This window comes from Thunnus thynnus, chromosome 6 (assembly GCF_963924715.1).
Source record: "Thunnus thynnus chromosome 6, fThuThy2.1, whole genome shotgun sequence".
Lineage (NCBI taxonomy): Eukaryota > Metazoa > Chordata > Actinopteri > Scombriformes > Scombridae > Thunnus > Thunnus thynnus.
The window spans coordinates 26406259-26428642 of record NC_089522.1 but is presented as its reverse complement, the minus strand read 5'-3'; the positions used below and the strand labels follow the sequence as shown (position 1 = coordinate 26428642).

The window sequence follows — 22384 nt, the reverse complement described above, 5'->3', positions numbered from 1 at the left end:
AAATTGCAATTTTACCTTAATCAAATATATTTCTGTAATATTCTAAAAACTTGTTGCTTTTTTAAAATTGTTTGTAAGAGCAAGATAGTTAAGATTGAGTTAAACTCAATCCAAAAAAAGAGAGAGAAACAAGGTTGGGAACCTAAAAACTTCTGCTGTTACTCATATTGTCATAGTAACAAATGATATCTTTAAGATTAAATCAGTGGTATTGAAAACATGAGAATCAGACTAAAATGTCATTGTTATTTCACACTGAGAGAATGAATTGACAGAAGTTTCATTAACATGTCAACAAAAAAAGAACAACACTGATGACGACATCCAGCCTGGCTGCTGTGATTGGCTGGACGGCCTGTAACTCAACATGGCGGGTAGAGGAGGAAGGGGCGGGGCTAAAACGTAAGAGGAGGGATATGGTGCTATCATCATGGCGGGATGCATGAAAATGACAAACGCTTTCATTTCTGCAAGTGCTAAGTCAGTGGTTTTCATGGCGCTGCTTATCTGCTTACCTCGAACCTCACACCAGGATACGGGTAAGATGAAGTGTTACGTGGCAGCAACGGACACCTTAGTTTAATCGATACGTATTTTAAACAACAGAGTATTACCGGCTAACTCATGTTAGCTTGTCTTAACGTCTCTGATGCAGTGAGACTGTAACGTTACAGAAGTTAGTTTATGCTTAGACTTTGTGTCACTTTTCACATAACGCGGTCACTGCTGGCAGTTTCTCTGATTCTATCACTATATTGGAGAGAAATATCATTTAAATTAATCATTTATTGTGCTGTTGAAGATTTGCTGAGTATAAATCTGACAAATCTTAACGTTTCTCGACCTTAGAAACCCGCCCCACCCTCACGTCTCTCATAACGACCTAAATATGAAACTACTGCGTCACTGATCATAAACCTGTTTTATACAGAAGTGGAAGAAGCACTCCGATCCTTTACTTAAGCGAAAGTATCAATACCACAATGTAAAAACACTTCATTACAAGTAAAAGTCCTGCATTTCAGATTTTAAAACAATCAGGAGACCAAATGAACATTGAAACTGGTTTTCGTTGCTGTAATCATTCCTCCTGTTCATACTGACCATTAGAAGATCCTTTCATAATGCACTTACAATGTAAATGATTGGGGACAAAATCCACAGTCCTCCTTCTGTGAAAAAAATGTATTTAAAAGTTTATCTGAAGCTATTATGAAGCTTGAGTAATCCAAATGAGTCAAATCAGGTAGATATCTTTCAATGTTACAGTGTTTTTAGTCCCTCTTTTTGTTACTATACTTCCACTGCAGCTCAACAGGGACTGTCCGAGGAAACACAAAGAGGGAATTTGATGCTAAAAAGAGGCAGATATCCACTTGATATGACTAACTCAGACTGATGAAGCCTCATATAAGCTTCAGATAAACTTTTAAATGTTGACATCTGTGGACACACTGTGGATTTTGGCCCCTATCACTTACATTAAAAGTGCATTTGAAGGGGATCTTTTAATGGCCATTATGAACAGTAGGAATGATTACAGCAAGGAAAACCTCTTTCTCTGTTCATATGGACACCTGACCGTTGTTTCAAGACAGACTCAATACTCTAAGTAAAAGCATTGAAGTATTACCAGCTAAATATACTCAAAGTACTATAGTAAAAGTACTATTTAGCAGAAAATCGGGCTGTGACTGATATCTTAAATAAATTTAACAGTCAGTGCATAAGCAGCGTTTTATTATTGTAGCTGGTCAAGGTGGAGCTAGTTTGCTTTATAAGGGTCACAAGATGAATCTGAGGGGTCATGAGATGATAGATTGAGTAGGAAAGAAGAAAAAACATAGTTCTGTTTCATAAATATGTTTGTTTTGTTTTTTTTCTTTTCTGTAATATTTGTTTTTTGGTGAAATATTGGAAAGTTTTACTTCTTTAGGCCTCAAACTTTTATTTATTTGAAACCATGTGTCGGAAAAGTCTAGGAAAGGTTTGTCAAATCCTCACATATGAGAAACTGGAACCAGCAAGTGTGAAATGTTGGCATTTTTGCTTAACAAAATGACTAAACTATTAAATTGATTATCATAATTGCTTTCAATTGACTAAACAAGTAATTGACTTGTTGCACGTATAATTGCCACCAAATACAATCACCCTGCAAAGAGCACCACCCTCGTATAGCTCATAAAGTTCATTTTAGGGTTGAGCTTATGATTCTTTCAATTTGCTTAATCTGTCAGTTAGTTCTTAGATTAATCGTTTGGTGTATGAAATGTCAGAAAAAAAGTGAAAACTTCCCCTCACATTTTTTCAGAGTTCAAGGTGATGTCTTAAACTTGTTCTAGTCCGATAAACAGTCCAGAGAAAAGCAGTACATTTGTCATTTTCAACAATTTTACACTTTGTTGTCTTAATAATGTTCCTTCTATATAGTCACATAATGTTGTTGCTGCTGCTGATATTCACTATTTTTCTTACTATCATCAATCAATCCAACAACAACAATCCTTTTCCTACAAATATGAAATATCTAAAGCCTGATATAGTTTATTCCTCTGTACCATAGATCTCTATTGTTGTCCAAAAACTTAAATGAGCCACATGTCGCTGTGGGTGATCTTACATACACCATCCTGCTGCTGTAGATACTCACCACAGCACAACATATGCATTATTTACAGCTGAAAATAGTCACAAATGCACTATTAACTCTTGTTTTAATCATGTTTTCTAAAACTGCAGTGTCTGGTTGTTTTTAAGAACCGTTACTAAAAAAAAAAAGAAACTATATTTGACCTGTTTTTTAAGATTTTTATCTCCAGTGGGAACCAGTGGGTGGGGAAGTTGGAAAGTATTAAGACAGACAAACAAACTGTTGTTGGTTTTAGTCTTTTAATGGGATTTAATGACATCAGCTGTTTCTCTTGGAATACATTTTGACATGTCACAGTAGGAAAAGCTCAGGTTTAAATAAAATTAATGACGGCTGATTTAAATTTGGCTGCTTCGGTTTCAGGGTCCTGGTATTGGTCATATTGTCTGGGTCACTTGAATATAATATGGTGCAAGTTTACTAGTAACACCGGTGCTTTCCCACTGTGAGAAAGTATAGCATAACACCAGCCTAAAAGCCTTTAAATATGTCATTTTTTTGAATGTGTTGTTCATGTCTTAGTATCACATACATGTTTCTGCTCATCAAACCCAGGAAACAAGTCTCTAATACTTAATCTCGGGGATGGAGAGCAGTATGTGAAGACAGGGTCCAATCTCTTCTGTTATAACAACGCCATACTGCCGACCTGGAAGCATATCTGGACCAGGATTCAGGTAAGTTAGATGAATGGTCCCCTGTCAAATCAGAGACTTTATTATTCTATGTTTTAATGATTTTTCTAAGTTATAGAACAGTGAAATTATGTTTTAAAAAAAGTGCTATTACAGTTCTCTTTCCCTCAGTCTGGCAAATTTGGTTTAAAGCAGACATATGTTGTGATTCTCAACATGGGAAAAATAGAATATGGAGGGTCAAAAGTTATTAAAACATAAGTTATATTTTGCAGCACATTTCCGCACAGTCACACGGTCAATAAAGGTGTTTTAGGTCCATAATAATGAAGAATTTCTGACAGGTCAGAGTGTGGAGTTCAAACACGTTTAAGGTGGAGACCGTAGATGGGGAGGAGGAGCTGCAGGAGCTGGAGCGCTTCAGTGTCTGGAGCTGGTTCCAGAGCTTGTTACGTGAGGGCCACAATGAAACCACCATTAACATCAGCTTGTTCAGCAAGAAGACCTGCTTTAAGATCGACCCCGCTGATAACACTAAGTACACTGTCAAGTCAATTCGTAGTAAGTGGGAAAACTTTTAATTAACATAATTAATCTGCTTGTTATTGATCACATGTCCAACACGATGTTTGTTTTTTTACCTTGCAGAGTTTGATATCTATCTGTTTTTGGTATTCCTCACCGGAACGTTGTTATTCCTCTTTGCAGACTCACTCAGCAGGTAATTCTTTTCCATTCCTTTCCCTTTTTTTTAGCTCTAAGTCCTAAAAATGATTTTAAAAGCTTATAATATGTAATCAACTACTTTTATCTCTCACGTGAAGGAGTCAAGTTTTCTTCTACTCTGCCGGTATGAGCACAGGAATGATCGCCTCCCTCATCATCCTCCTGTTCATATTGGCTCGGTTTTTGCCAAAGGTAAGGTCTTTTGTTTATCCTCAAAACATTCATGATTTTACAGAATAATCTTTGTTTTCTTACTTAAGTTTTCTACACTTTGTGTTTGCTCTTCCCACAGAAAAGCCCTTTTTACGTATTGATAATTGGCGGCTGGTCATTCTCCGTCTACGCCATCCAGCTTGTCTGCAGGAATCTCGGCGTGATTCTGCGAGAACACTGGAACATGGCATTAGGTACAGACCCTTCATGCACACTAACTTCATATAGTGAAAGTTCTTAAAGGACAGGTTCACAATTTTTCAAGTCTGTCTTAAAACAACAGTCAGGTGTCCATATGAACACTGAAAGAGGATAAAGGATATAAGAGGAAAGATCACCTTCAAATGTGCTTTCAAGTCATTTTGTGCAGAAATACATTAAAAGTTTATCTGGAGCTTCTATGAGGCTTCAGCCGTCTGAGTTAGTCATATCAAGTGGATATCTTTGTGTTTCCTGAATATAGACTGAACACATGCACAGTGAAAGGAGTATTTCGAAAGCTAATCCAGATGGATATACTTAAGCCGTAAATGAGGAGTCCAATTATTTGCACTCACGTGTGTAAACGATGGATGCACAATCCATGAATACAAGTTAACTTTGCCATTTATCAACTCAACTGTGACTTAGAAGCTCAGCAGCCAAACAAATCTCTTCATGTATTTTTATTTCCTCACTGAAATACAGACTATTCATTCTGTCTGGATAGTAGTCTGTTGATTTTGTATATTCTGATGACATCTGCTAAGCGATGAATCATTTGATCCATAAAATGCCAGAAAATGATAAAAAATGCTCATCATAATTTCCAAAGTTTTTCAAACTGCTTGTTTTTTTTTTTTGCCAAGCAACAGCCCCAAACCAAAAGATATTTAGTTCAACTTCATAGTGTTTCTCTGTTGAGCTGCAGTGGAAGTATAGTAACAAAAAGAGGGATTTTGGTACTAAAAAGGACTGTAATGTTGAAAGATATCTACTTGATTTGACTCATTTGGACGACTGAAGCTTCATATTAGCTTCAGATTTAAATACATTTTTGCACAGAAGGAGGATTGTGGATTTTGTCCCCCATCACTTATATTATAGGTGCATTATGAAGGGATCTTCTAATGGTCTGTATGAACCTTATTTATCTTATACCGGGCCTTTATTCAGCAGGCCATTTTAGCTCCTGTCCCCTCATACAAAACTATGATGGGTTGTGGGCCAGAAAAAAACATGTGTAAAACAGGTCTATTGTCACACTGAAACTTATACAGAAGCTGCAATTCAGCAAGCAGTCTTTACATTGCACAGCTCTCCACAGGGTTAGTTCTTCTTTAACACTGTGTAACTCGATATCTCTGTTTTCCTGTCTTTGTCAGGTTATGTGGTGGTAGTGGGATTCATCAGTTTTGCTGTGTGTTATCGATACGGTCCTCTGGTGGATAAGAAGAGCATCAACATCCTGTCGTGGACACTACAGCTCTTTGGCCTGCTCTTGATTTATTTAGGAATTCAAATCCAGCAAGTCGCGTTCGCCATCATCGTGGCGGCTTTGCTCTCCAAACATCTGGAGTATCCAGTCTATCTGGCAGTTGTTGCATGGAGGTGGGTGTTTTCAAATGCTGACAGAAGGTGGCGTAAGAGTACAGCGATATGTTGAACTGAAAATCCACTCTTAGACAGCTTGTTTGGTGTTTCTGTTATCTCAGGCAGTATAATGTAGATCTGTTATTGTATGTACAAGAGTTTCTGATACTGCACAACATTATTTATGATCTCTACTACTACTACTCTCCCTTTTAGTATTGGTTGTCACATTCATTTATATTTGTATAGTAATACTGTATAATTGTTGTGAAGGAGGATCAGAAGGTTTGTTCACTGGAAGCCAGAGCCGCGTCGCCTGCTGACTGAGGAAGAGTATCAGAAGCAAGCGGAGGAAGAGACTCGGCGAGCGCTGGACGAGTTGCGGAAGTACTGTAACAGCCCAGAGTTCAGCCCGTGGAAGGCAGTGTCCAGGCTTCAGTCCCCAAAAAGGTTAATATTGGGATTTTCTTTTCCTACATATATAAATCTTCACTTAGATACATGATGCTTTTGATTTAGGCTCATTTTAGCTAATAACTCAGTAGATTATTACCATGAAGATCTATAGTTACTGTGATTCAATACAGTGCTTATAAAGAGTATTCATCCCCAAATGTTTTCATGTTATATTGTCTTACAACATTGAACCAAAGAAGATTTAAAGGGGAACTCGGAAACACTGATTTTATACATCAAAGTCTGTTGCTGCGGTCGAAACATGCGTCCTATCGTCTTTTCCTAACCGCTTTTCCTTGACCTCGATGGAGAACATCATGAGGTCAAGGAAAGATGGCGATGGCGGATTTTGTTGACGTGGAGAAACTACAATGTTCTGAAAATATGGACAACAAAAAGCTCATCTTAGATACTTTGCCCTGTACGTTCTTACCGTGTTGTTTCATGCAGGCTATATAACTGTGGACAACACAGTGAAAAATGTTACTTCATTACCAAGATCGGAAGTGAATTAAAAAAAGGAATAAAGGCTACCGTCCACAAAACTGAAATTAAATTGTCACATTGAGAATGCTTGCTCACGCTCACCCTACTGAATACCAATTATTGTATTAAAATAAAAGTTAAATATATGCGAGATACACATTACATGTCAGGCCTATAAATCTACTACTGTACATATCATCATTCTTAAGTTTCAAACATGTTGAATTAAAAACATAATTTGACTAAAAACATCTCATATCACTTTAACAGGAATTGTGGGATGAAATGATCTCCTCTGCTTTCGTAAAGGATGGTCACGTGTACCCTAGGCTGAAGGAGATTAGAAAGGAAGCATTCAGAGAATTCGACCAGCTCTCAGCTCTCATCATACTTCCGGGTCATTTCACTCAGTTAGGAACCTTCCTGAGCAAAAAAAGACTATTCGACCGTAACCTGCCTCTCATCTCATCTCTGTTTGAGGCAACATGAGCTGCTACAAGCAAAACACACTCTAATCTGAGTATGAACTGTTAATGATTGAGTGGCATTGTGGGTAATGTAGACGCCAGGTTTTGACAAGGAAGAAGAATACATGGAATAAAAAAAGACGTTATCTCTGGTTCTGCTGGGTCGAATTGTTTTGATCCTTAAAAAATAACAATCCATGGAGTCCAGCAGTGTTATAGGAATAGTGTTAAATCGGTGGCGTGTTCTTCTAACGTGGTTGTTTTGTCACTGATCAACAGAAAAGTATAAGACCAGAGAAGTTGTAGGTTTTGATTAAGACTCGCCGTCCAGATGCAGGTGTTTTTATACTACAATCAACTGAAACCCCTTGACTACACACAGGTGATCTTCATTTAATTATTATTATTTCTTAAACCAGTTAGCTGCACCAGTGATTATAATAATAGGTCCATCCTACTAACGGGTGTGAACACTTAGGCAAACAGGGTTTTTTTTTTCTATTTATCACTTTCTAGAGATGTTTTTTGACATTAACAGGGTTTTTTTTCTGTTGATCTGTGTCAAAAAAAGACACATTAAATCTCCTGTGATTCAATGTTGTGAAACAATAATACATAAAAACTTGCAGGGGTGATTAATGGGGGATTGTGGGGCAGCTGTGGCTCAGGAGGTAGAGCAGCGCGTCCACTAATCGGAAGATCGGTGGTTCGATTCCCGGCTCCTTAAGTCCGCATGTCGAAGTGTCCTCGGGCAAGATACTGAACCCCAAATTGCTCCCGATGGCTGCGTCATCAGTGTATGAAAGATTAGATTCCCTCTGATGGGCAGGTTGGGACTTTGTACCCACTGAGCGTATGAATGGGTGAATGTGGCTCGTAGTGTAAAAGTGCTTTGAATGGTCAGAAGACTAGAAAGGTGCTATACAAGTACAGTCCATTTAATGCTTTTTATAGGCACTGAATTTTGTTATATAATTAATAAATATAAGCAGGGAAGCTTAAAAAAAAATTATACTCTTCTATTAGCATGCAGTGGACATCAGTGCAGTAAACATTGATTACCTACTCATGCGATATTACATACATTAGTGGATACAAAGAATCACCATCTAACAAATGTTGAATAAAAACCATGTGGCCCAACACTGACTGGGATCCTCCGTTGCCTCCCACACTTGGATTTCTAACAGCATCAGTAAGTTTGTAGATGTTTCCAGCATCACGGAGCAATCTATCACTGAAAAACAAACCTCTTGGAAATTGAATTATTAATGCTTTATGGGTACTGTTTTCAGTAATGTTATTGACTTTTGGGGGCTGAAATTGAGAACAATCAAATTTGAGACATTAATCATCAGGTTTTGTTTTGTTTTGTTTTGTTTTTTTTAATTTATTCAAAATGTTAGATTGATTAACTGTCCTAAGTAAACTGCAGATTGTTGTCTAGTTATATTAAAATTAGTTTAACCAAAATGCAAAACAACTCACGCTTTAACAGAAAGGTCATATTCAAAAAAACAAATGGTCTTTCACAGAAGTGAAACTGGATATCTTTCTAATGTAAAAACCAGTGTATGTGTACGACGTACCTACTCTTACAGTAAATGTTTTGCATATAACATGCTATCTAAAGGTTTTTACTGATATTGTCACTATAATCCACAGGTTTGCTGATTTTATCGAAGGGTCACCTCACTTGATGTCAAACGAGGTGTCCGTCCACGCACAGGAATATGGCTTCGGAGGATCGTTTTTCGAGGAAGAATTTTTTGACACAGATGACGAAGAAGAAGAAGATATTAAACCTATGACAAAACCAGAGTGAGGAAGCGCAGTGTCAGAGGATGTGTGTAAAAAAGAAAACAGAAACAATCATTTTGATTTTGCCTTTCAGAAAAGGTGATTGGAGAACAGCTCCCTGTGGCTTCTCTGTAAACGTCAAAGACTGACTTTGAGCAATCAGTGTGGAGGCGGGGTCAACAAATGACTGGATTGTCATCGTAGTAATACGAGCCAACTTGCGTCACAGTGTTCATCCAAGAAATGACAAGCAGAACAAATGTGGTCAGATTTGTTAAAAATGGTAATGTGATGTATTTTCAAAAAAAACAAAACACCAAAAACCAAATGTCTTCTTTTTTTGGGGGAACAAAGGCTTCTGTTAAACTTGAAGTTATGAACTCAGTGATTGAGACCGGTTGGAGATCAAAGCAATTGAACTTTTACTGTGTGATTGTAGTTTGTGTTGTCTTAAGTCGTAACTCAGAAATACGTTCATGTTTTAGTTTTCAGAACTCTTTTTTTTTTGTGTTTTACAGCCTTGAGGCTCTAAATGGGCTCCCTGCAAATGCAAACTAGGAGCGTTCAGGTTACATGTATCCACGTCACTGTGATGAGTTCTCATTTTTCTGAGATAGCAGCATGATGAGGTACAAGTACTCATGTTTATATTCCCAAAGTATTTTGAATAAAAAAAATATATTTCAGCTCTGGTAATGCATTATTAGTATCATTGTAAGAGATTATTGGGTGTTATTTAATGTCCACATGGTTTTGGTTAATTATGAAATGTATTTAAAGCCAAAAAACTAACATTTTATCTTTCATGAAGGATGTTTTCACCTTTACTAAAACAGGATTTCTTTCTGTTTTTCTGTAGTATTTCCCAAGAACAATTCAAGATATTTTGCTATTTGCATCAAGGGCTGCAACTAATGATTCATTCTGTTTTCTGTTTATCAGTTAGTCTATAAAATGCAAGAAAATTGTTTAAAAAAATGCCCATCACAAGTTCTCAAAGTCAGACGTGACATCTTCAAATTGTCTTTGTCTAAAAAAAACAATCCCAACATCCAAAAATATTCAATGCACAACGAGACAAAACATTAAAAAAAAACAGCAAATCTCTGCAGCAGAGAGGCTAAAATTTGGGGCATTTTTGCTTGAGTAATGACTTCATCCATTACCGAAATTGCTTGAGATAAGAAGATAGTATTAGAAAGACTGTTACTAAATACATGACCAGGTGGAGGGAGATAAAGTGGAATTTCCACTCTACGAACAGCAGAGGGCTGAATTATGTCAATCACAGCATTTACAGAGGCTGAATGTGACTATTAACAGCATCGGTAAACAGTTTTAATCTATGTGTTTGGGAAGTGAGTCACTTAAAACCAGCGTTATGAATTACATCTTTTGATTTTTGTCTCTTACCTAGAATCCCTAAGTGAAACTGCATCTAACTTTGAAACCCCCAGCCCCCCCACACCCGGTCCCTTAAGTGATTTTTCTTAGTTGTCCTGTCTCTTGGGCTTCTGTTTAACTTTAAATTTTTTGTTAAATATGACCTTAATTTTCTAAGAAGTCTCAGGAAATTCTACCATCTGTGGCAAAGAAGAAATTTCTGACCTTTATCTTATCTGTACGTTACCCCTGTCATCTTCTTTGGCATATCTTTCTATGTAGCTAAATCTAATATTTTTAAGTTTAAAACAATTTAAAAAAAATAAGTTGATGGCATATACTTCAATATATTACACTGAATTGCCTCAGTTTTAAATATTCATCATCTATCTTGTACCTCTCATCGAGGTTTACTGGATTCACATTAAATAAAAAGTGGAAGCAGAACTGGGAAAAACTGCAGTGGATGACCTAATTTGCTGTTCAAGCTAGATAACCTTATCTTAAATCTTTCAGTACAGTAGGAGTCACAAAAAAAAATATGTATTCATCCTTTCTCTCCCACTCTCTAGTTCCAGGTAGCCATATCTGATGTCTTGGGGACACTGTGACATTTAGCCCAGCTGCAGTCTGCATCCCACCACTGGCTTGTCTCCATTGTCCTTGTCCAAGCGGCAGGAACACCCAAATTACACTCGATTACACGTGTTTGAAACAGTAGATACATCGAGCGTTATTTGCATCTTTCCCAGACTTTGGTTGGCATAACCAACAGAGTAATCGCATTCACATGCCGCTGCATTTGCTAGGAACTACTTCCCCAAAAACACAGGTCTGTAACAGGGAAACCTCACTGCGATGCAAACACGGCAGCAACACATGCGGAAGGGGGGGAATCCCTTTGGATATGTAAACATATTGCAAAAACTGTGACAGCCCCCCTTCATGGTGCCTCCAAGTAAAGTGTCTGGAGTTCCCCCGAAGCTGACAAACTGGCCCACATTCGATCAATTGATTCTCACAAACCTCCGCAAAAAAAAAAAAAAAGGATTTTGCATTCTCTGGCCATGCGGAATACAGATAAGATGACCAAACATTTGCGCATCGTATAGCTCTCACCGCTCGTTTTATACGCCGGAAAAAAAGACATCCAGCTTTCAAATTAAACAGTAAATTACAGGATTATGTGTATCATAGCAAAACAAAGTCTGCAGTGTTTATTGTAGGCATGTAAATGCATACTGCACGTGAATCCTTAAAAGTAAATCAAAAAGAAAGCATGGAAAAAAAAAAAAAAGAAACTTGCAAGTATCATTCAGAACATGAACCACACGGCCACAATGAATGAAAACATTCATTCACATTTATGGCGACAACCAGAAACTCAGTTTACAGACTTGCAGCCAGTGCAGTTTGTAACATTTGTAAAATTAAGTCTTAAGACAGAGAGTGATGGCATTTTCAAAAATAATGAATAAAGATCACATTCGAAAGCAGTGCAGGTCAAACTTTGCTCTCTCTCTCTCCATGACAAGAGCAAAGCATCTGGCTTTTTGACAACAAAAACATCTGACAGGAAATGTCCTTAAAGAAAAATAAAATTACTTTCATGAAACAGCAGCAGTGCATTTACTGCTTTTTTTTTTCTTTCTCAGGCTACAAGAGGCAGCACGAACTGCAACTTTCATATATTACTCCACACAGTCTGAACAGATAAACTCTTCTCGTCGACTTCTAAACCTAAAAATAGTTCAGCAGAAACAGAAAACTAAAAGTCCAGTGTTGGTGGTTAAAATCCAGTGTTGAATCAGTTCTGTCAGTATTTGTTGATCCCAAATATCCGTACTCCATGAAACTGAGGTAACTTTGGGAGGAGGACGCTCAGGAGGGAGCTTGTGTTGATTAGGAAATGCGTGGGATCGTATTTTGTGTAGAAACTGGCAAGAATATACCTGCGGAGAGAGGGAAACGGTGTGAACGAAACATCAACAAATGAGGATCAACATTTCCGTTTAAAGAGACACTATGTAACTTTTGAAAGAGGAAATAACAGTCGTCCTTTTACAAATGAAAAGTTGATTTCATGAGCAATAAAAACACACCACTGCTCAATAAAATACACTCAGGTGTGCTGCTACAGCCTTACCTGGTCTGGTATGACCAGTAGATATCAGGGCTGGGTGATATGGCAAAAAATATGGCAATAATTTTTTCCATATTGATCAATATTGGTATTTATCATGATATATTATTTGATTATGCTGCTAATTTGAGGAGTATCCTGATAATGACTGAAGCCTGATGAAACTAGAGGGTTCATTAGTTAAACTTTAGAACAGTTTATTAACATAAAAAAAGAAATACATAATGAAAACATGCTTTATCTGCCTAACAATACAAGTTAGCATAACTTAAACAACAACTGTCACATCAGAATCCTTTGGCCATCTCTCAGTTTTACAGGTAGAAATCTGAGTAAAAAGTTCAAAATTGTAAACCAGCCATTATGCTACATCTTTATTTATATATACATATACAGTATATATATATATATATATATATATATATATATATATATATATATATATATATACACACACACATACACCTCTTCATTTATCTTACTGACTGCATTATTTTCTGTGTTCTGAGTTCAAATATCACTAGATTAGCTGATTTTCTTTATGAAACAACACTAGTGTTAGTGGGTAACTAGCCTTTCATTGCTACTCTGTTAGCTTTGTGCTTAGCCTAGTTTAGCAGTTAACTTTGTGAATCCACAGTCGAAGCAGCCTCGTTAAAACGATGATGTGTGATGACTGAGAAGTGTCTGTGACTTAAAGCAGCTTTTTTTCGGATAGGGTTACTTTAGACGTGACAGACACTCCAGCTGTAGCCCTGCTAATGTTAGCACTGGCATAGCCTCATCAGCAGATGCGGCAGAGTTTGTCCCTCTTTGCCAGCCTGGGTTCAATTTTTACCCGGGGATAGACTCCAACATAGAGGCTAATATAATAATATCATCATATCGCTTTTGTGCCCCTCGGTTCCACTCATTTTTTTACTCTTTTCCAGAGGACATCCACTTTCTTCATTGGCAGCTAAAACAATGAATCATGGTAGGAAATGGATGTGTGCTTTGCCGTGCAGGTCAAAAACTGCAGACTGACTGTTGTCACGTTTATATCTGCTGGTAGATCTATCCCTATCGAGTAAAAAAATGTCCAAAGTTTGTCATTGCAATCGACATAACTTATATTATGATCCCATATCGAGATTGCTTTATCGCCCAGCCCTTGTAGATATTGTCTAGTATCTGACATTACCAGGCTAGACTGCTGATGACTTTTCACTTTTGTTTTACACTGTTGTAGCATTTACCATTATCCCCTAAAGGTCACTTGTGGCAGCAGTGACTACGGTTCAGCAAAAAGTTACACAGTCTTGCTCTACATAATCAAAAGTGAAAATACAGCCTTTAACTTATTACCACACAGGCAAAACCACACAGGTTAAGAGTTTATCTTGCAGAGCTTTTGGCATGCAAGATATGAGTCTAGCATGGTGTCAGTTTCTGTGACAGCTCTCCGAATGTATTGGTGAATTTGAGAATTTAAGTAGAAGGTCTGAAAGAATAAAAGTCACATAACTATTTTTCACAAAACCTTCTTTTCACATTTGTGTTCCATGAAGTGCATCAGTTTATATAAAGCCTTTCAATCTCCAAAGCTTCACAGCTGAGCGATTGTTTCTGCACTCAGGTGCTCTGATAGTGCACTGAAGTTGATTGTGGCTGGAACATGAGTGTGTGAAAAGTCTGCAGATTAAATGAAGGACGTGTGAGAGCTGCTACATACCTGGCAGTGTGGACAGCAGTTTGATTGTACAATTAACATCATCACAAATCATATTTATTTCACTCCATACTCTAAAACTGTGAGGCACAATCAAATGAATTGCAAAAATCACACTGAGAGGCACTCTCATTCATTAGCAGAGATAAAGAGATATAATTTGCTCAATTAATTGTTTGATAAACCCCTCCCTCGAACAGCAATCAACCAATCATAGCTTAGAAACCATAACTAAGCACCGCATGCCTGATCAAACAGTAAGAGTTTGGAGGATGGTGTCTTTTTTTACTCTCTCCAAAACCAAAAATACAAGAGCAAAAGTGTATGATTTGGCTTAAACTGTGTCTTTATCTGCTCTAAAATAAAAGAAAAAGCTAAAAACACAAGCATGTCCGGCTTACTGCCTACAGTAATAACACTAACTTTGCATTATTTTGAAGACCAAAGAGCATTTCATACAGTTAAACATTGTGATAGCAACTATTTTGATAATCGTTTTCAAGTGACTCATGAAGCTAACGTTGTCTAATTAGTTAGCTAGCTACAGCTGATACAATCTGCTAGCGACTTCCTGTGTTTGAGTGCTAATTCTGCCCACATTACTGTAAACTGCATATGAGCTGTGTGAAAATGAAGAGCTCGACAGGCGTAGTAACAGTAACTGAGTGGGATAGGGGCTTAGCCAGCCACCCCAACAGCCTGAACATCAACTCATGTATTTTACTGCATGCTGATGAAATCATCATAATGTAAGAGAAACTGCAAACTGCACAGCTCTGACGGTGACCTTTCAAAATGAGCAGCAAACATACTTACAGAACAATTGGGGAGATGGTGAGGAATTTACGCGAAGCTGTGAATTGGACCCCGTAGTCCATCTGTTCCCAGTGTGTGAGCAGACGAGCTTTGCCTTGGTCTGGTGTCTCGAAGGGAGTGCCCTTCACTGTGTGTAGAAACAGGTACATCACCTGCAGGGGAAAAACCGCACACAGCGGAGATACAATACACGACTACCATCAGCCACACGGACAGATCAACCAATTCATACTCTGACACTAAGCTGCACGATTACATAAAGCATCTGTATCTTCTCCATGAGAGACTCTGCAGTCCAGTTACATGTTGGGGAGAGATGGTTCAGATGGTGTTTTTATGAAATCGGGTACAAGAACATCAAATGGAAATGTGATTAAACTTTAATTACAGTTTCAGTCTCCCTCCAGTTTATATTTTTCAATAAACAATCCTCCACAGAGGCTCAGCTATACCACAGCTTCATTAGCTGCCCTCCAACAACACCAACAACTCTCAATGTCAACTATGCCTTTATAGATTTACCTCGTACTTAATCATTTATAGACACTGTTGTTACAATTCTGCAATTAAATTGTCTCTGATCTTTGATTATGATTGCAAACAATGAAGCATTTCACATTATTTCTGATATTATTATTTTCTTTTTAATCCAGTGAATTAAATACCTGACATATGGAGTTGCTTGATGGTATGGATGCAATTATCATATCTATCCACAGAAGATCAATACCACTCTCATATCTGTCTGTTCAATACGAAGCTAAAGCCAGGAGAGAGTTAGCTTAGCTTAGCATAAAGACTGAGGGAAACGGTTAGCCTGGCTCTGTTTGAGGGTAACAACCAACCAGCACCTCTTAAGCTACTCTACTGCTTAAATACTTCAGAGGTCACTGCGCCCGGCTGAGAAACAGTTCAGCACAACCCTCCATAAAACCACAACTTGTCATTTTTACACTTTGTGTTTCATATAGACAAGATATAATGTGTTAATTAGTGAGCTTTAGAGGTGCTGGTAGGCAGATTTTTCAGTCTCTATGCTAAGCTATGCTAACCATCTCCTAACTGTAGCTTTGTATTGAATAGACAGATATGATAGGAATATCCATTTTCTCAAGCAACTGTGCAAGAAACTGATAAGGATATTTCCCAAAATGACATACAGCAGCCTCACTCGTTTATTTTTAACATTGCCCAAAACTGTCTAAACACCGAGACATATTAAAGGGAAAGATACAAAACTTTATTGTCATGTTGCACAACCCTAAAAATAAATGCTGTATATTTCAGATATGTAATCGATGCAATTCTCTTAAGAGTAGATTAACATGAAAACCTGACAATTGCTAAGGTTGTAAGAATTTTGTGACCTAGAAATGCGCTACACTACTTACAGTACGGCAGTTTAATTGTTATTCAGTGCAGGTTCGTCGTCATTGTAACTCACCAGGTTGTGGATGACATTGGTAAGGGTCCAGACGAGCGGCACAGTGAAAAAAGGAATGCTGAGCAGCACGATGTGCAACACGACGGTCAGCAGCAGGTAGGTGAGCCATATCCCTCTGCTGTTCATCACCCGCGTGTTGGGGTTCACCTCGCTGTGAGCTACGCCCACGTTCATCTTGAGGAGAGAGAGACAGATAACATTGAGAGTTTAGGATGCTAAAAAAAACAAAGAACTGTAGATAAATCCAAAAAATAAAGAAAACCTGTTTTTGGTAGTGTCTGGGGAACTGAGGCATGTGGTAAAAAAAACAGTGGTCATGTGGTTGACCTACTAAATTAAGTTAAAACCAACATTTCTTACATAATTTCTTAATATTATGGCGTCGGATCCACAAGGATGCAAAACTCAATGAGCACTAAGCTTCATCAAGTCCTGCCATCATCACCAAACATTACAGATGTGCTATATTACAGCATTTATATTATATATTTCAGCATTTACAGTGAATATAATCATCTTTTAAAACCTTTTTAGTGCTCGGAGGCCAGTTTTAGGAACCTCCTTAAAAGGCAACAGAACATTTATTTTGGACAACATCAAGATCTTAATCTGCTCCGTTGCTAAACAGAGGTTACTTCTGTAAAAGATAAAAGATGCACGTCACAGTTTCCTAAAGTCCAAGGTTGTCCCAGCAACTGACCAAAACCCAAAGATTCAATTTACGATTATCTAAAAGCCCTGCTAATGTCTAATCTTGATTAATGTCAGAAAAATGTCTATCACAGTTTACTAAAACCAGGAATTATGTCATCAAATGTTTTATTTTGCCTGCTCAACAGTCAACATGAAAATATTTAATTTATTATCACAAAAGACAAAGAAAAGCAGTAAATCTTCACAGCTGAGAAGCTGGAACCAGGGAATGTTTGGTATTTCTGCTTGAAATAGAGCTGCGACTAATGTTTATTTTCATTATCGATTACTCTGTTGATTATTTGGACCAAGTTTTTTGGTCCAGAAAATGCTGAAGAACTCTCGATCACTGTTTCTCAAAGCCCAGTGTGACGTCCTCAACCCAAATATATTCAGTTTACTGTCACAGAAGACTGAAGAAACCAGAAAATATTCACATTTTAGAAGCTGGAATGAAAGAATTTGGAAATTTCTTCTTAAAAAGTGACTCAAAACAATGAATGTATTATCTAAATAGCTGGCAACTAATCCATCAATCAGCAGTTATATACCAAAATGATTAATCCATTATCAAAATAGTTGTCAATTTTTCTGGTGATCAACTTATCAGCTCTAGATAAATGACTAATTTTGACGATGGATTTAAATATCAATTAATAAATCTTTTTAAATATTATATCTCTAAAAAAAGTTCTAATTGAGAAGAAACCATTTGCAGTCATTTCGTATTTATCTGTGTATTGATAGGGCTGAAACAACTAGTCAATCAAGGGGAAATTAATTGACAAACATTTTGATAATCAATTTAATGTTATCAAGCAAAAAATACCAAACACTTATCAGGTCCAGCTTTTCAAATATGATAAATAGATTAACCTATAAGTTGCCCACTTTTACAGCAACTATTTTGATAATTGATTCATTGTTTTAAGTTTGTTTTGTTTTATTTAAAGAAGAAAATGTCCAAACTCTCTGATTCCAGCTTCTTAAATGTGAATATTTTCTGCTTTCTTAAGTTTTCTATGACAATAAACTGAATATATTTTGGATGGTGACTGTTGGTTGAGATGAAAAAAGATATCTGGCTTTGGGAAATAGTGATCAACATTTTATAGACCAAACAACTAATTGATTAATTGGGAGAAAATAATCAACAATCGGTAATGAAAATATAATATATCATTTTTGATATGAATATGAAGACATCACCGAGCGTTAAGGGAAGTTGTGATGGATTTTTCCACTTTTCTGAAATTTCACAGTACACGATTTATCGAAGGGAATATCGATAAATTAATTGATAATCGTTAGAGCAACTTTGGGGAAATGACTCCGCCCGACTGAGTTGTTCTCTGTGACTAAACAGGCGCTTCCTCTCTAACATCATTCAGCCACATCTAGCCGCAACATTCAGACACAAGCTAGAAGAGCCAAAAACACAACAATGAAGCGGCTGTGAGGTTAAACTGTGAAATATGAGCTTACTCTACGAAGACATGTCTGTAGGAGTTCACATACCGCAGCCTGACAGTTAGCTTTAGATAACATAACGTTCAGAAGCTAAGCTAGCTAGCTAGCTACCGTCTAAGTTGCTACCTACAGGTTGCCGTGCTAACGTCAAAGTGAAGGTAATCGTGATGTAACGGTCAAAGGCGGCAGGTTATAACTGAAGGGGTTAACTGCTTCTGATCAACTGTGGTTAAATTAGCCCGGCCCTCGCTGCTTTTACGGATTTAAAAGTTTACATTTCAACGGAGCAAACTTTACCTTCCCGTGTTGTCGTAGCTCACCAGGAAATTCCTTGTTTTTTCTTAAACCCCGCCTTCGTTAGGTTCGGGTTGGTTCCTCTGCTGCAGCTGAAGCAGACATCTGTCAAAACTCCAGCCTGCGTCCTCCTGTCCTGAACACCAGCAGGTAAACAGGTGTGAGGGGAAAATTCATTACTCACACATCAGCTGTCCTTCAAGGAATTCCCAGGACCCCCCCTCCGCCCCCCCAACCTCCCCTCTATACTGACTGACAGCACAGTAACAGGATGCAGGATCCAGCTCTCAGCTAGTTTGCACTGCGTGTTTGCAGTAGTGGAAAGTAACTAATCACTTAAGTAAATTTTGAGGTAGTTGTACTTTACTTGAGTATTTCCATTTTATGCTCTTTATACTTCCACTCCACTACATTTCAGAGGGAAATATTGTACTTTCTACTCCGCTACATTTATTTGACAGCTTTAGTTACTTTTTAGATGAAGATTTGACACAATGGACAATATAACAAACTTTTAAAATACAACACATTGTTAAAGATGAAACTAGTGATTTCCAACCTTTTTGCCTTTTGACGTCTTACTAAAAGCAGTGTGTAGTCGGGGTCACATTTCAGATGTCTATGAGTTGTTAACAGCTCCACCAAATAGTGATTTTTCCCTCTAAACTTCTCACATGGTTTCATTTCTATAAATGTTCAAATGATCCAATATTTCACCAAAAGATTAGAGAAAAAGTCCAAAAACTGAAACCAGATTTGTGTATCAGAACTTTGTTTTCTCTTCTTTTCTCTCCCATTAATGATCTCATGACCCCTCAGATTTATTTGGTGACCCTTTGGAGGGGCCTGACCCCTAGGTTGGGAACCACTGAACTAAACTATATAAAGTGCCTAATATATAAAGTATATAAAGTAACTGTATATAAAGTAGTTCAAACTAGCTCCACCTCCAGCAGCTACAACAGTAACATGCTGCTCTAACACTGATGCTTCAGTATTAATAATCTAATGATGTCATATATAATAATATATCAGTCAGAGGAACCAAACCACTACTTTTAGTGCAATACTTTAACTACATGTTGCTGCAAGTACTTATGTACTTTTACTTAAGTAGGAATTTTCATGCAGGACTTTTACTTGTAATGGAGTATTTTTACTTTGCTGTATTGGTACTTTTACTTGAGTAAAGGATCTGAATACTTCTTCCACCACTGATTATTTGCTTCTCAGGTGGAGCTAAATTTGACAAAATATTAAATCATATTACATGTGGTAGGTGGGTTATTAATGCATCTATAATTTAAAGAAAACATATGTTTTAGAAGTGTGATGAAGTTGTATGTAGTGACACAATTCATTACTATACAATTGCATCATAAAAATTAACCTTATGTCAAAGGTCAACAAACTTATTGGAATATAGAGGTTGGTTCAAACGTGACCAGCGGTGTAGAGTATTTTAGAGATGTTTCAGGAGATCCTCTGTAGTTTTTGTATTACCAACAAATCCCATGAAACATGTAAACAAACACTGAATCCAACAAGTATTGTCTGTTTAGTGTAAGTGTTATTCTTTATGTCACAGAGCTCCATTGTTGTCCTAAAACATGTAAAAACACCTACATACATCATCCCGCTCCCTCACTACCACACCAAAGCCAATGTTTGCAAAAAAAAAAAAAAAAAACAGTTCTCAGCTGTTTTAGGAGCTGTTTTTAAAAAAAAGATTCAAGGCTCTGGGGCAAAGAAAGGAAGTTGGGAAGTATTGAGAGACAGACTATTGCATTGTTAGTTTTGGTTGTTTCATTTGGGATTTGCTCACAATAACAAAAATATGAAACAGTTCCGAGGTATTACATGAGTATTTCCACGTTATGGTACTCTACACTTTTACACAACGCCAGGTTGCAAATGTGTTTGGAAATTTACACAAGTACAAAACGATTTCAGCTACAGTGGGTCCGCTATTAGTGACTTGTGTCTTGTAGAGGGGTCCTGGGTCGAAATCTAGAGCTTAATTATTTTAGTTGATATTGTGCTCACACAGTACATATTCCTATATAAATCACTATAAACTAACACATCATTTCAGCATAGGAGCGCCAGGATACAGACACATACAGACACAGAGGGCAGTAGGTGGAGGTCAGTAAGGGCTAAATTTTTGCTCCAGGACCCCTAACAGGTTAATCCAGCCATTCTTCTACTACTCCACCACATTTCAGAGGCAAATATTACACTTTTTACTTCACTACATTTACTCGACATCTGCAGATAATTCTCACTTTGCAGATTCAGTTTTTTATATACAAAACATCTGACAAATTTACATCATATGACACCTTAAAGTTGTTAAAACAAGCTTTCTGTAAACAGTTATCTAATACTATAATATACATGATTCATGGTATAAAACTCTGGAAGAGGGCATTCTGCGTAATAACTTTTGATACTTTCAAACTGTACTTTCAAGTACAAGTTTGAATCCAAGACTTGTAGTTGATTTACGATGTGGCGTTTCTACTTTTACGAATGCGGATATAGTCATCAAAAATTGTAATAAAATTCCTGCACAATTGAATGCGCCACACACGTGTGTAACTTCAAAGTGCAACTGGAGAAGAATGAGAAAAACTCCCGCACTCTGTCTCGTGGACTGCTGGAATATTTCTTAGTTCACACCGTTTCGGTTTGTCTGACCTTCAACAGGTGTTTGTGGATTTGAATACTTCTTCCACCGTTGATTGTGATCATCCAGCCTATAATAACTGATACCTAATATGTACCTGAAATGTTTTTACGCATAGATAAACATCATCAGGAGAACTGTACATGCAAATGGGCTTGTGAGAGAATCTGACATCATATCAATATACTGTTGTTTTTTTTTTTTTATCCACAAAACTCATTCGAGAAAACGTTTGTAGATAAAAAATAACCACATGGAAGTTCTGTTGTTTTTGGCTTATCCAGTGAAATAAACATAGATGCTGCTATCCTTGTTAATCCAGTATTGCCGTAAAGCCGACTTGCTCGTTAATTTAGGTTATTGCCCACCGAGGCCTGATAGGAATTGAGATAATAAAGGAACAACTTTCACTCTTTGCTGTTAATGGTACAGAGAGATCTAACAGTTGACACCTGACCTGACTGTCAGTGCATCAGAAAAACCTTTGTGGCTTGAATCCACAAATCAAATTTACACTTGAACCTCATAGTTTATAGTCAGTATAGAAAGAGTGCAGAGCCGTAGATCGTTATAATTGTGGAGCTCGCTGTAACTGCTCAAAGAAAACAATGTTGGCTGTTTACTAGTGTCTGAGCAGGATCAGCCCTAAGCTCAACTAGACCTGTTTTTCTGGTTTAAAAGTTCAACCAAGTAAACAGTGAAACTCTCCAGACTGCTTTTGTCACCTTGC

The 22384-nt window shown here is 37.3% G+C and overlaps 2 protein-coding genes across 4 annotated transcripts; one reads left to right on the top strand and one right to left on the bottom strand.

Moving 5' to 3' along the window:
* The first annotated feature begins 396 nt into the window (after nt 1-396).
* On the top strand, nt 397-9694 carry nemp1 (nuclear envelope integral membrane protein 1). Of its 2 annotated transcripts, none has more exons than XM_067593051.1 (9): nt 397-539; nt 3209-3330; nt 3633-3849; nt 3937-4009; nt 4113-4206; nt 4307-4421; nt 5592-5817; nt 6073-6249; nt 8874-9694. In XM_067593051.1, exons 1-9 carry the CDS (start codon nt 431-433, stop codon nt 9031-9033), a joined length of 1293 nt encoding a protein of 430 aa, XP_067449152.1. In that variant the 5' UTR covers nt 397-430; the 3' UTR covers nt 9034-9694. The 2 variants fall into 2 exon arrangements, with proteins under 2 accessions (XP_067449152.1, XP_067449153.1); XM_067593052.1 differs by lacking the exon at nt 8874-9694 and adding an exon at nt 7488-7597.
* Nucleotides 9695-11573: 1879 nt separating this feature from the next.
* ormdl2 (ORMDL sphingolipid biosynthesis regulator 2) lies at nt 11574-19125 on the bottom strand. 2 transcript variants are annotated; one of them, XM_067593055.1, is made up of 4 exons: nt 18989-19125; nt 16506-16679; nt 15062-15213; nt 11574-12343 (listed from the first exon to the last, which is right to left on the bottom strand). In XM_067593055.1, the coding sequence occupies exons 2-4, from the start codon at nt 16677-16679 to the stop codon at nt 12208-12210; spliced, it is 462 nt and encodes a 153-aa protein (XP_067449156.1). In that variant the 5' UTR covers nt 18989-19125; the 3' UTR covers nt 11574-12207. The 2 variants fall into 2 exon arrangements, with proteins under 2 accessions (XP_067449156.1, XP_067449155.1); XM_067593054.1 differs by having other exon boundaries at nt 18966-19108.
* Nucleotides 19126-22384: the final 3259 nt, after the last annotated feature.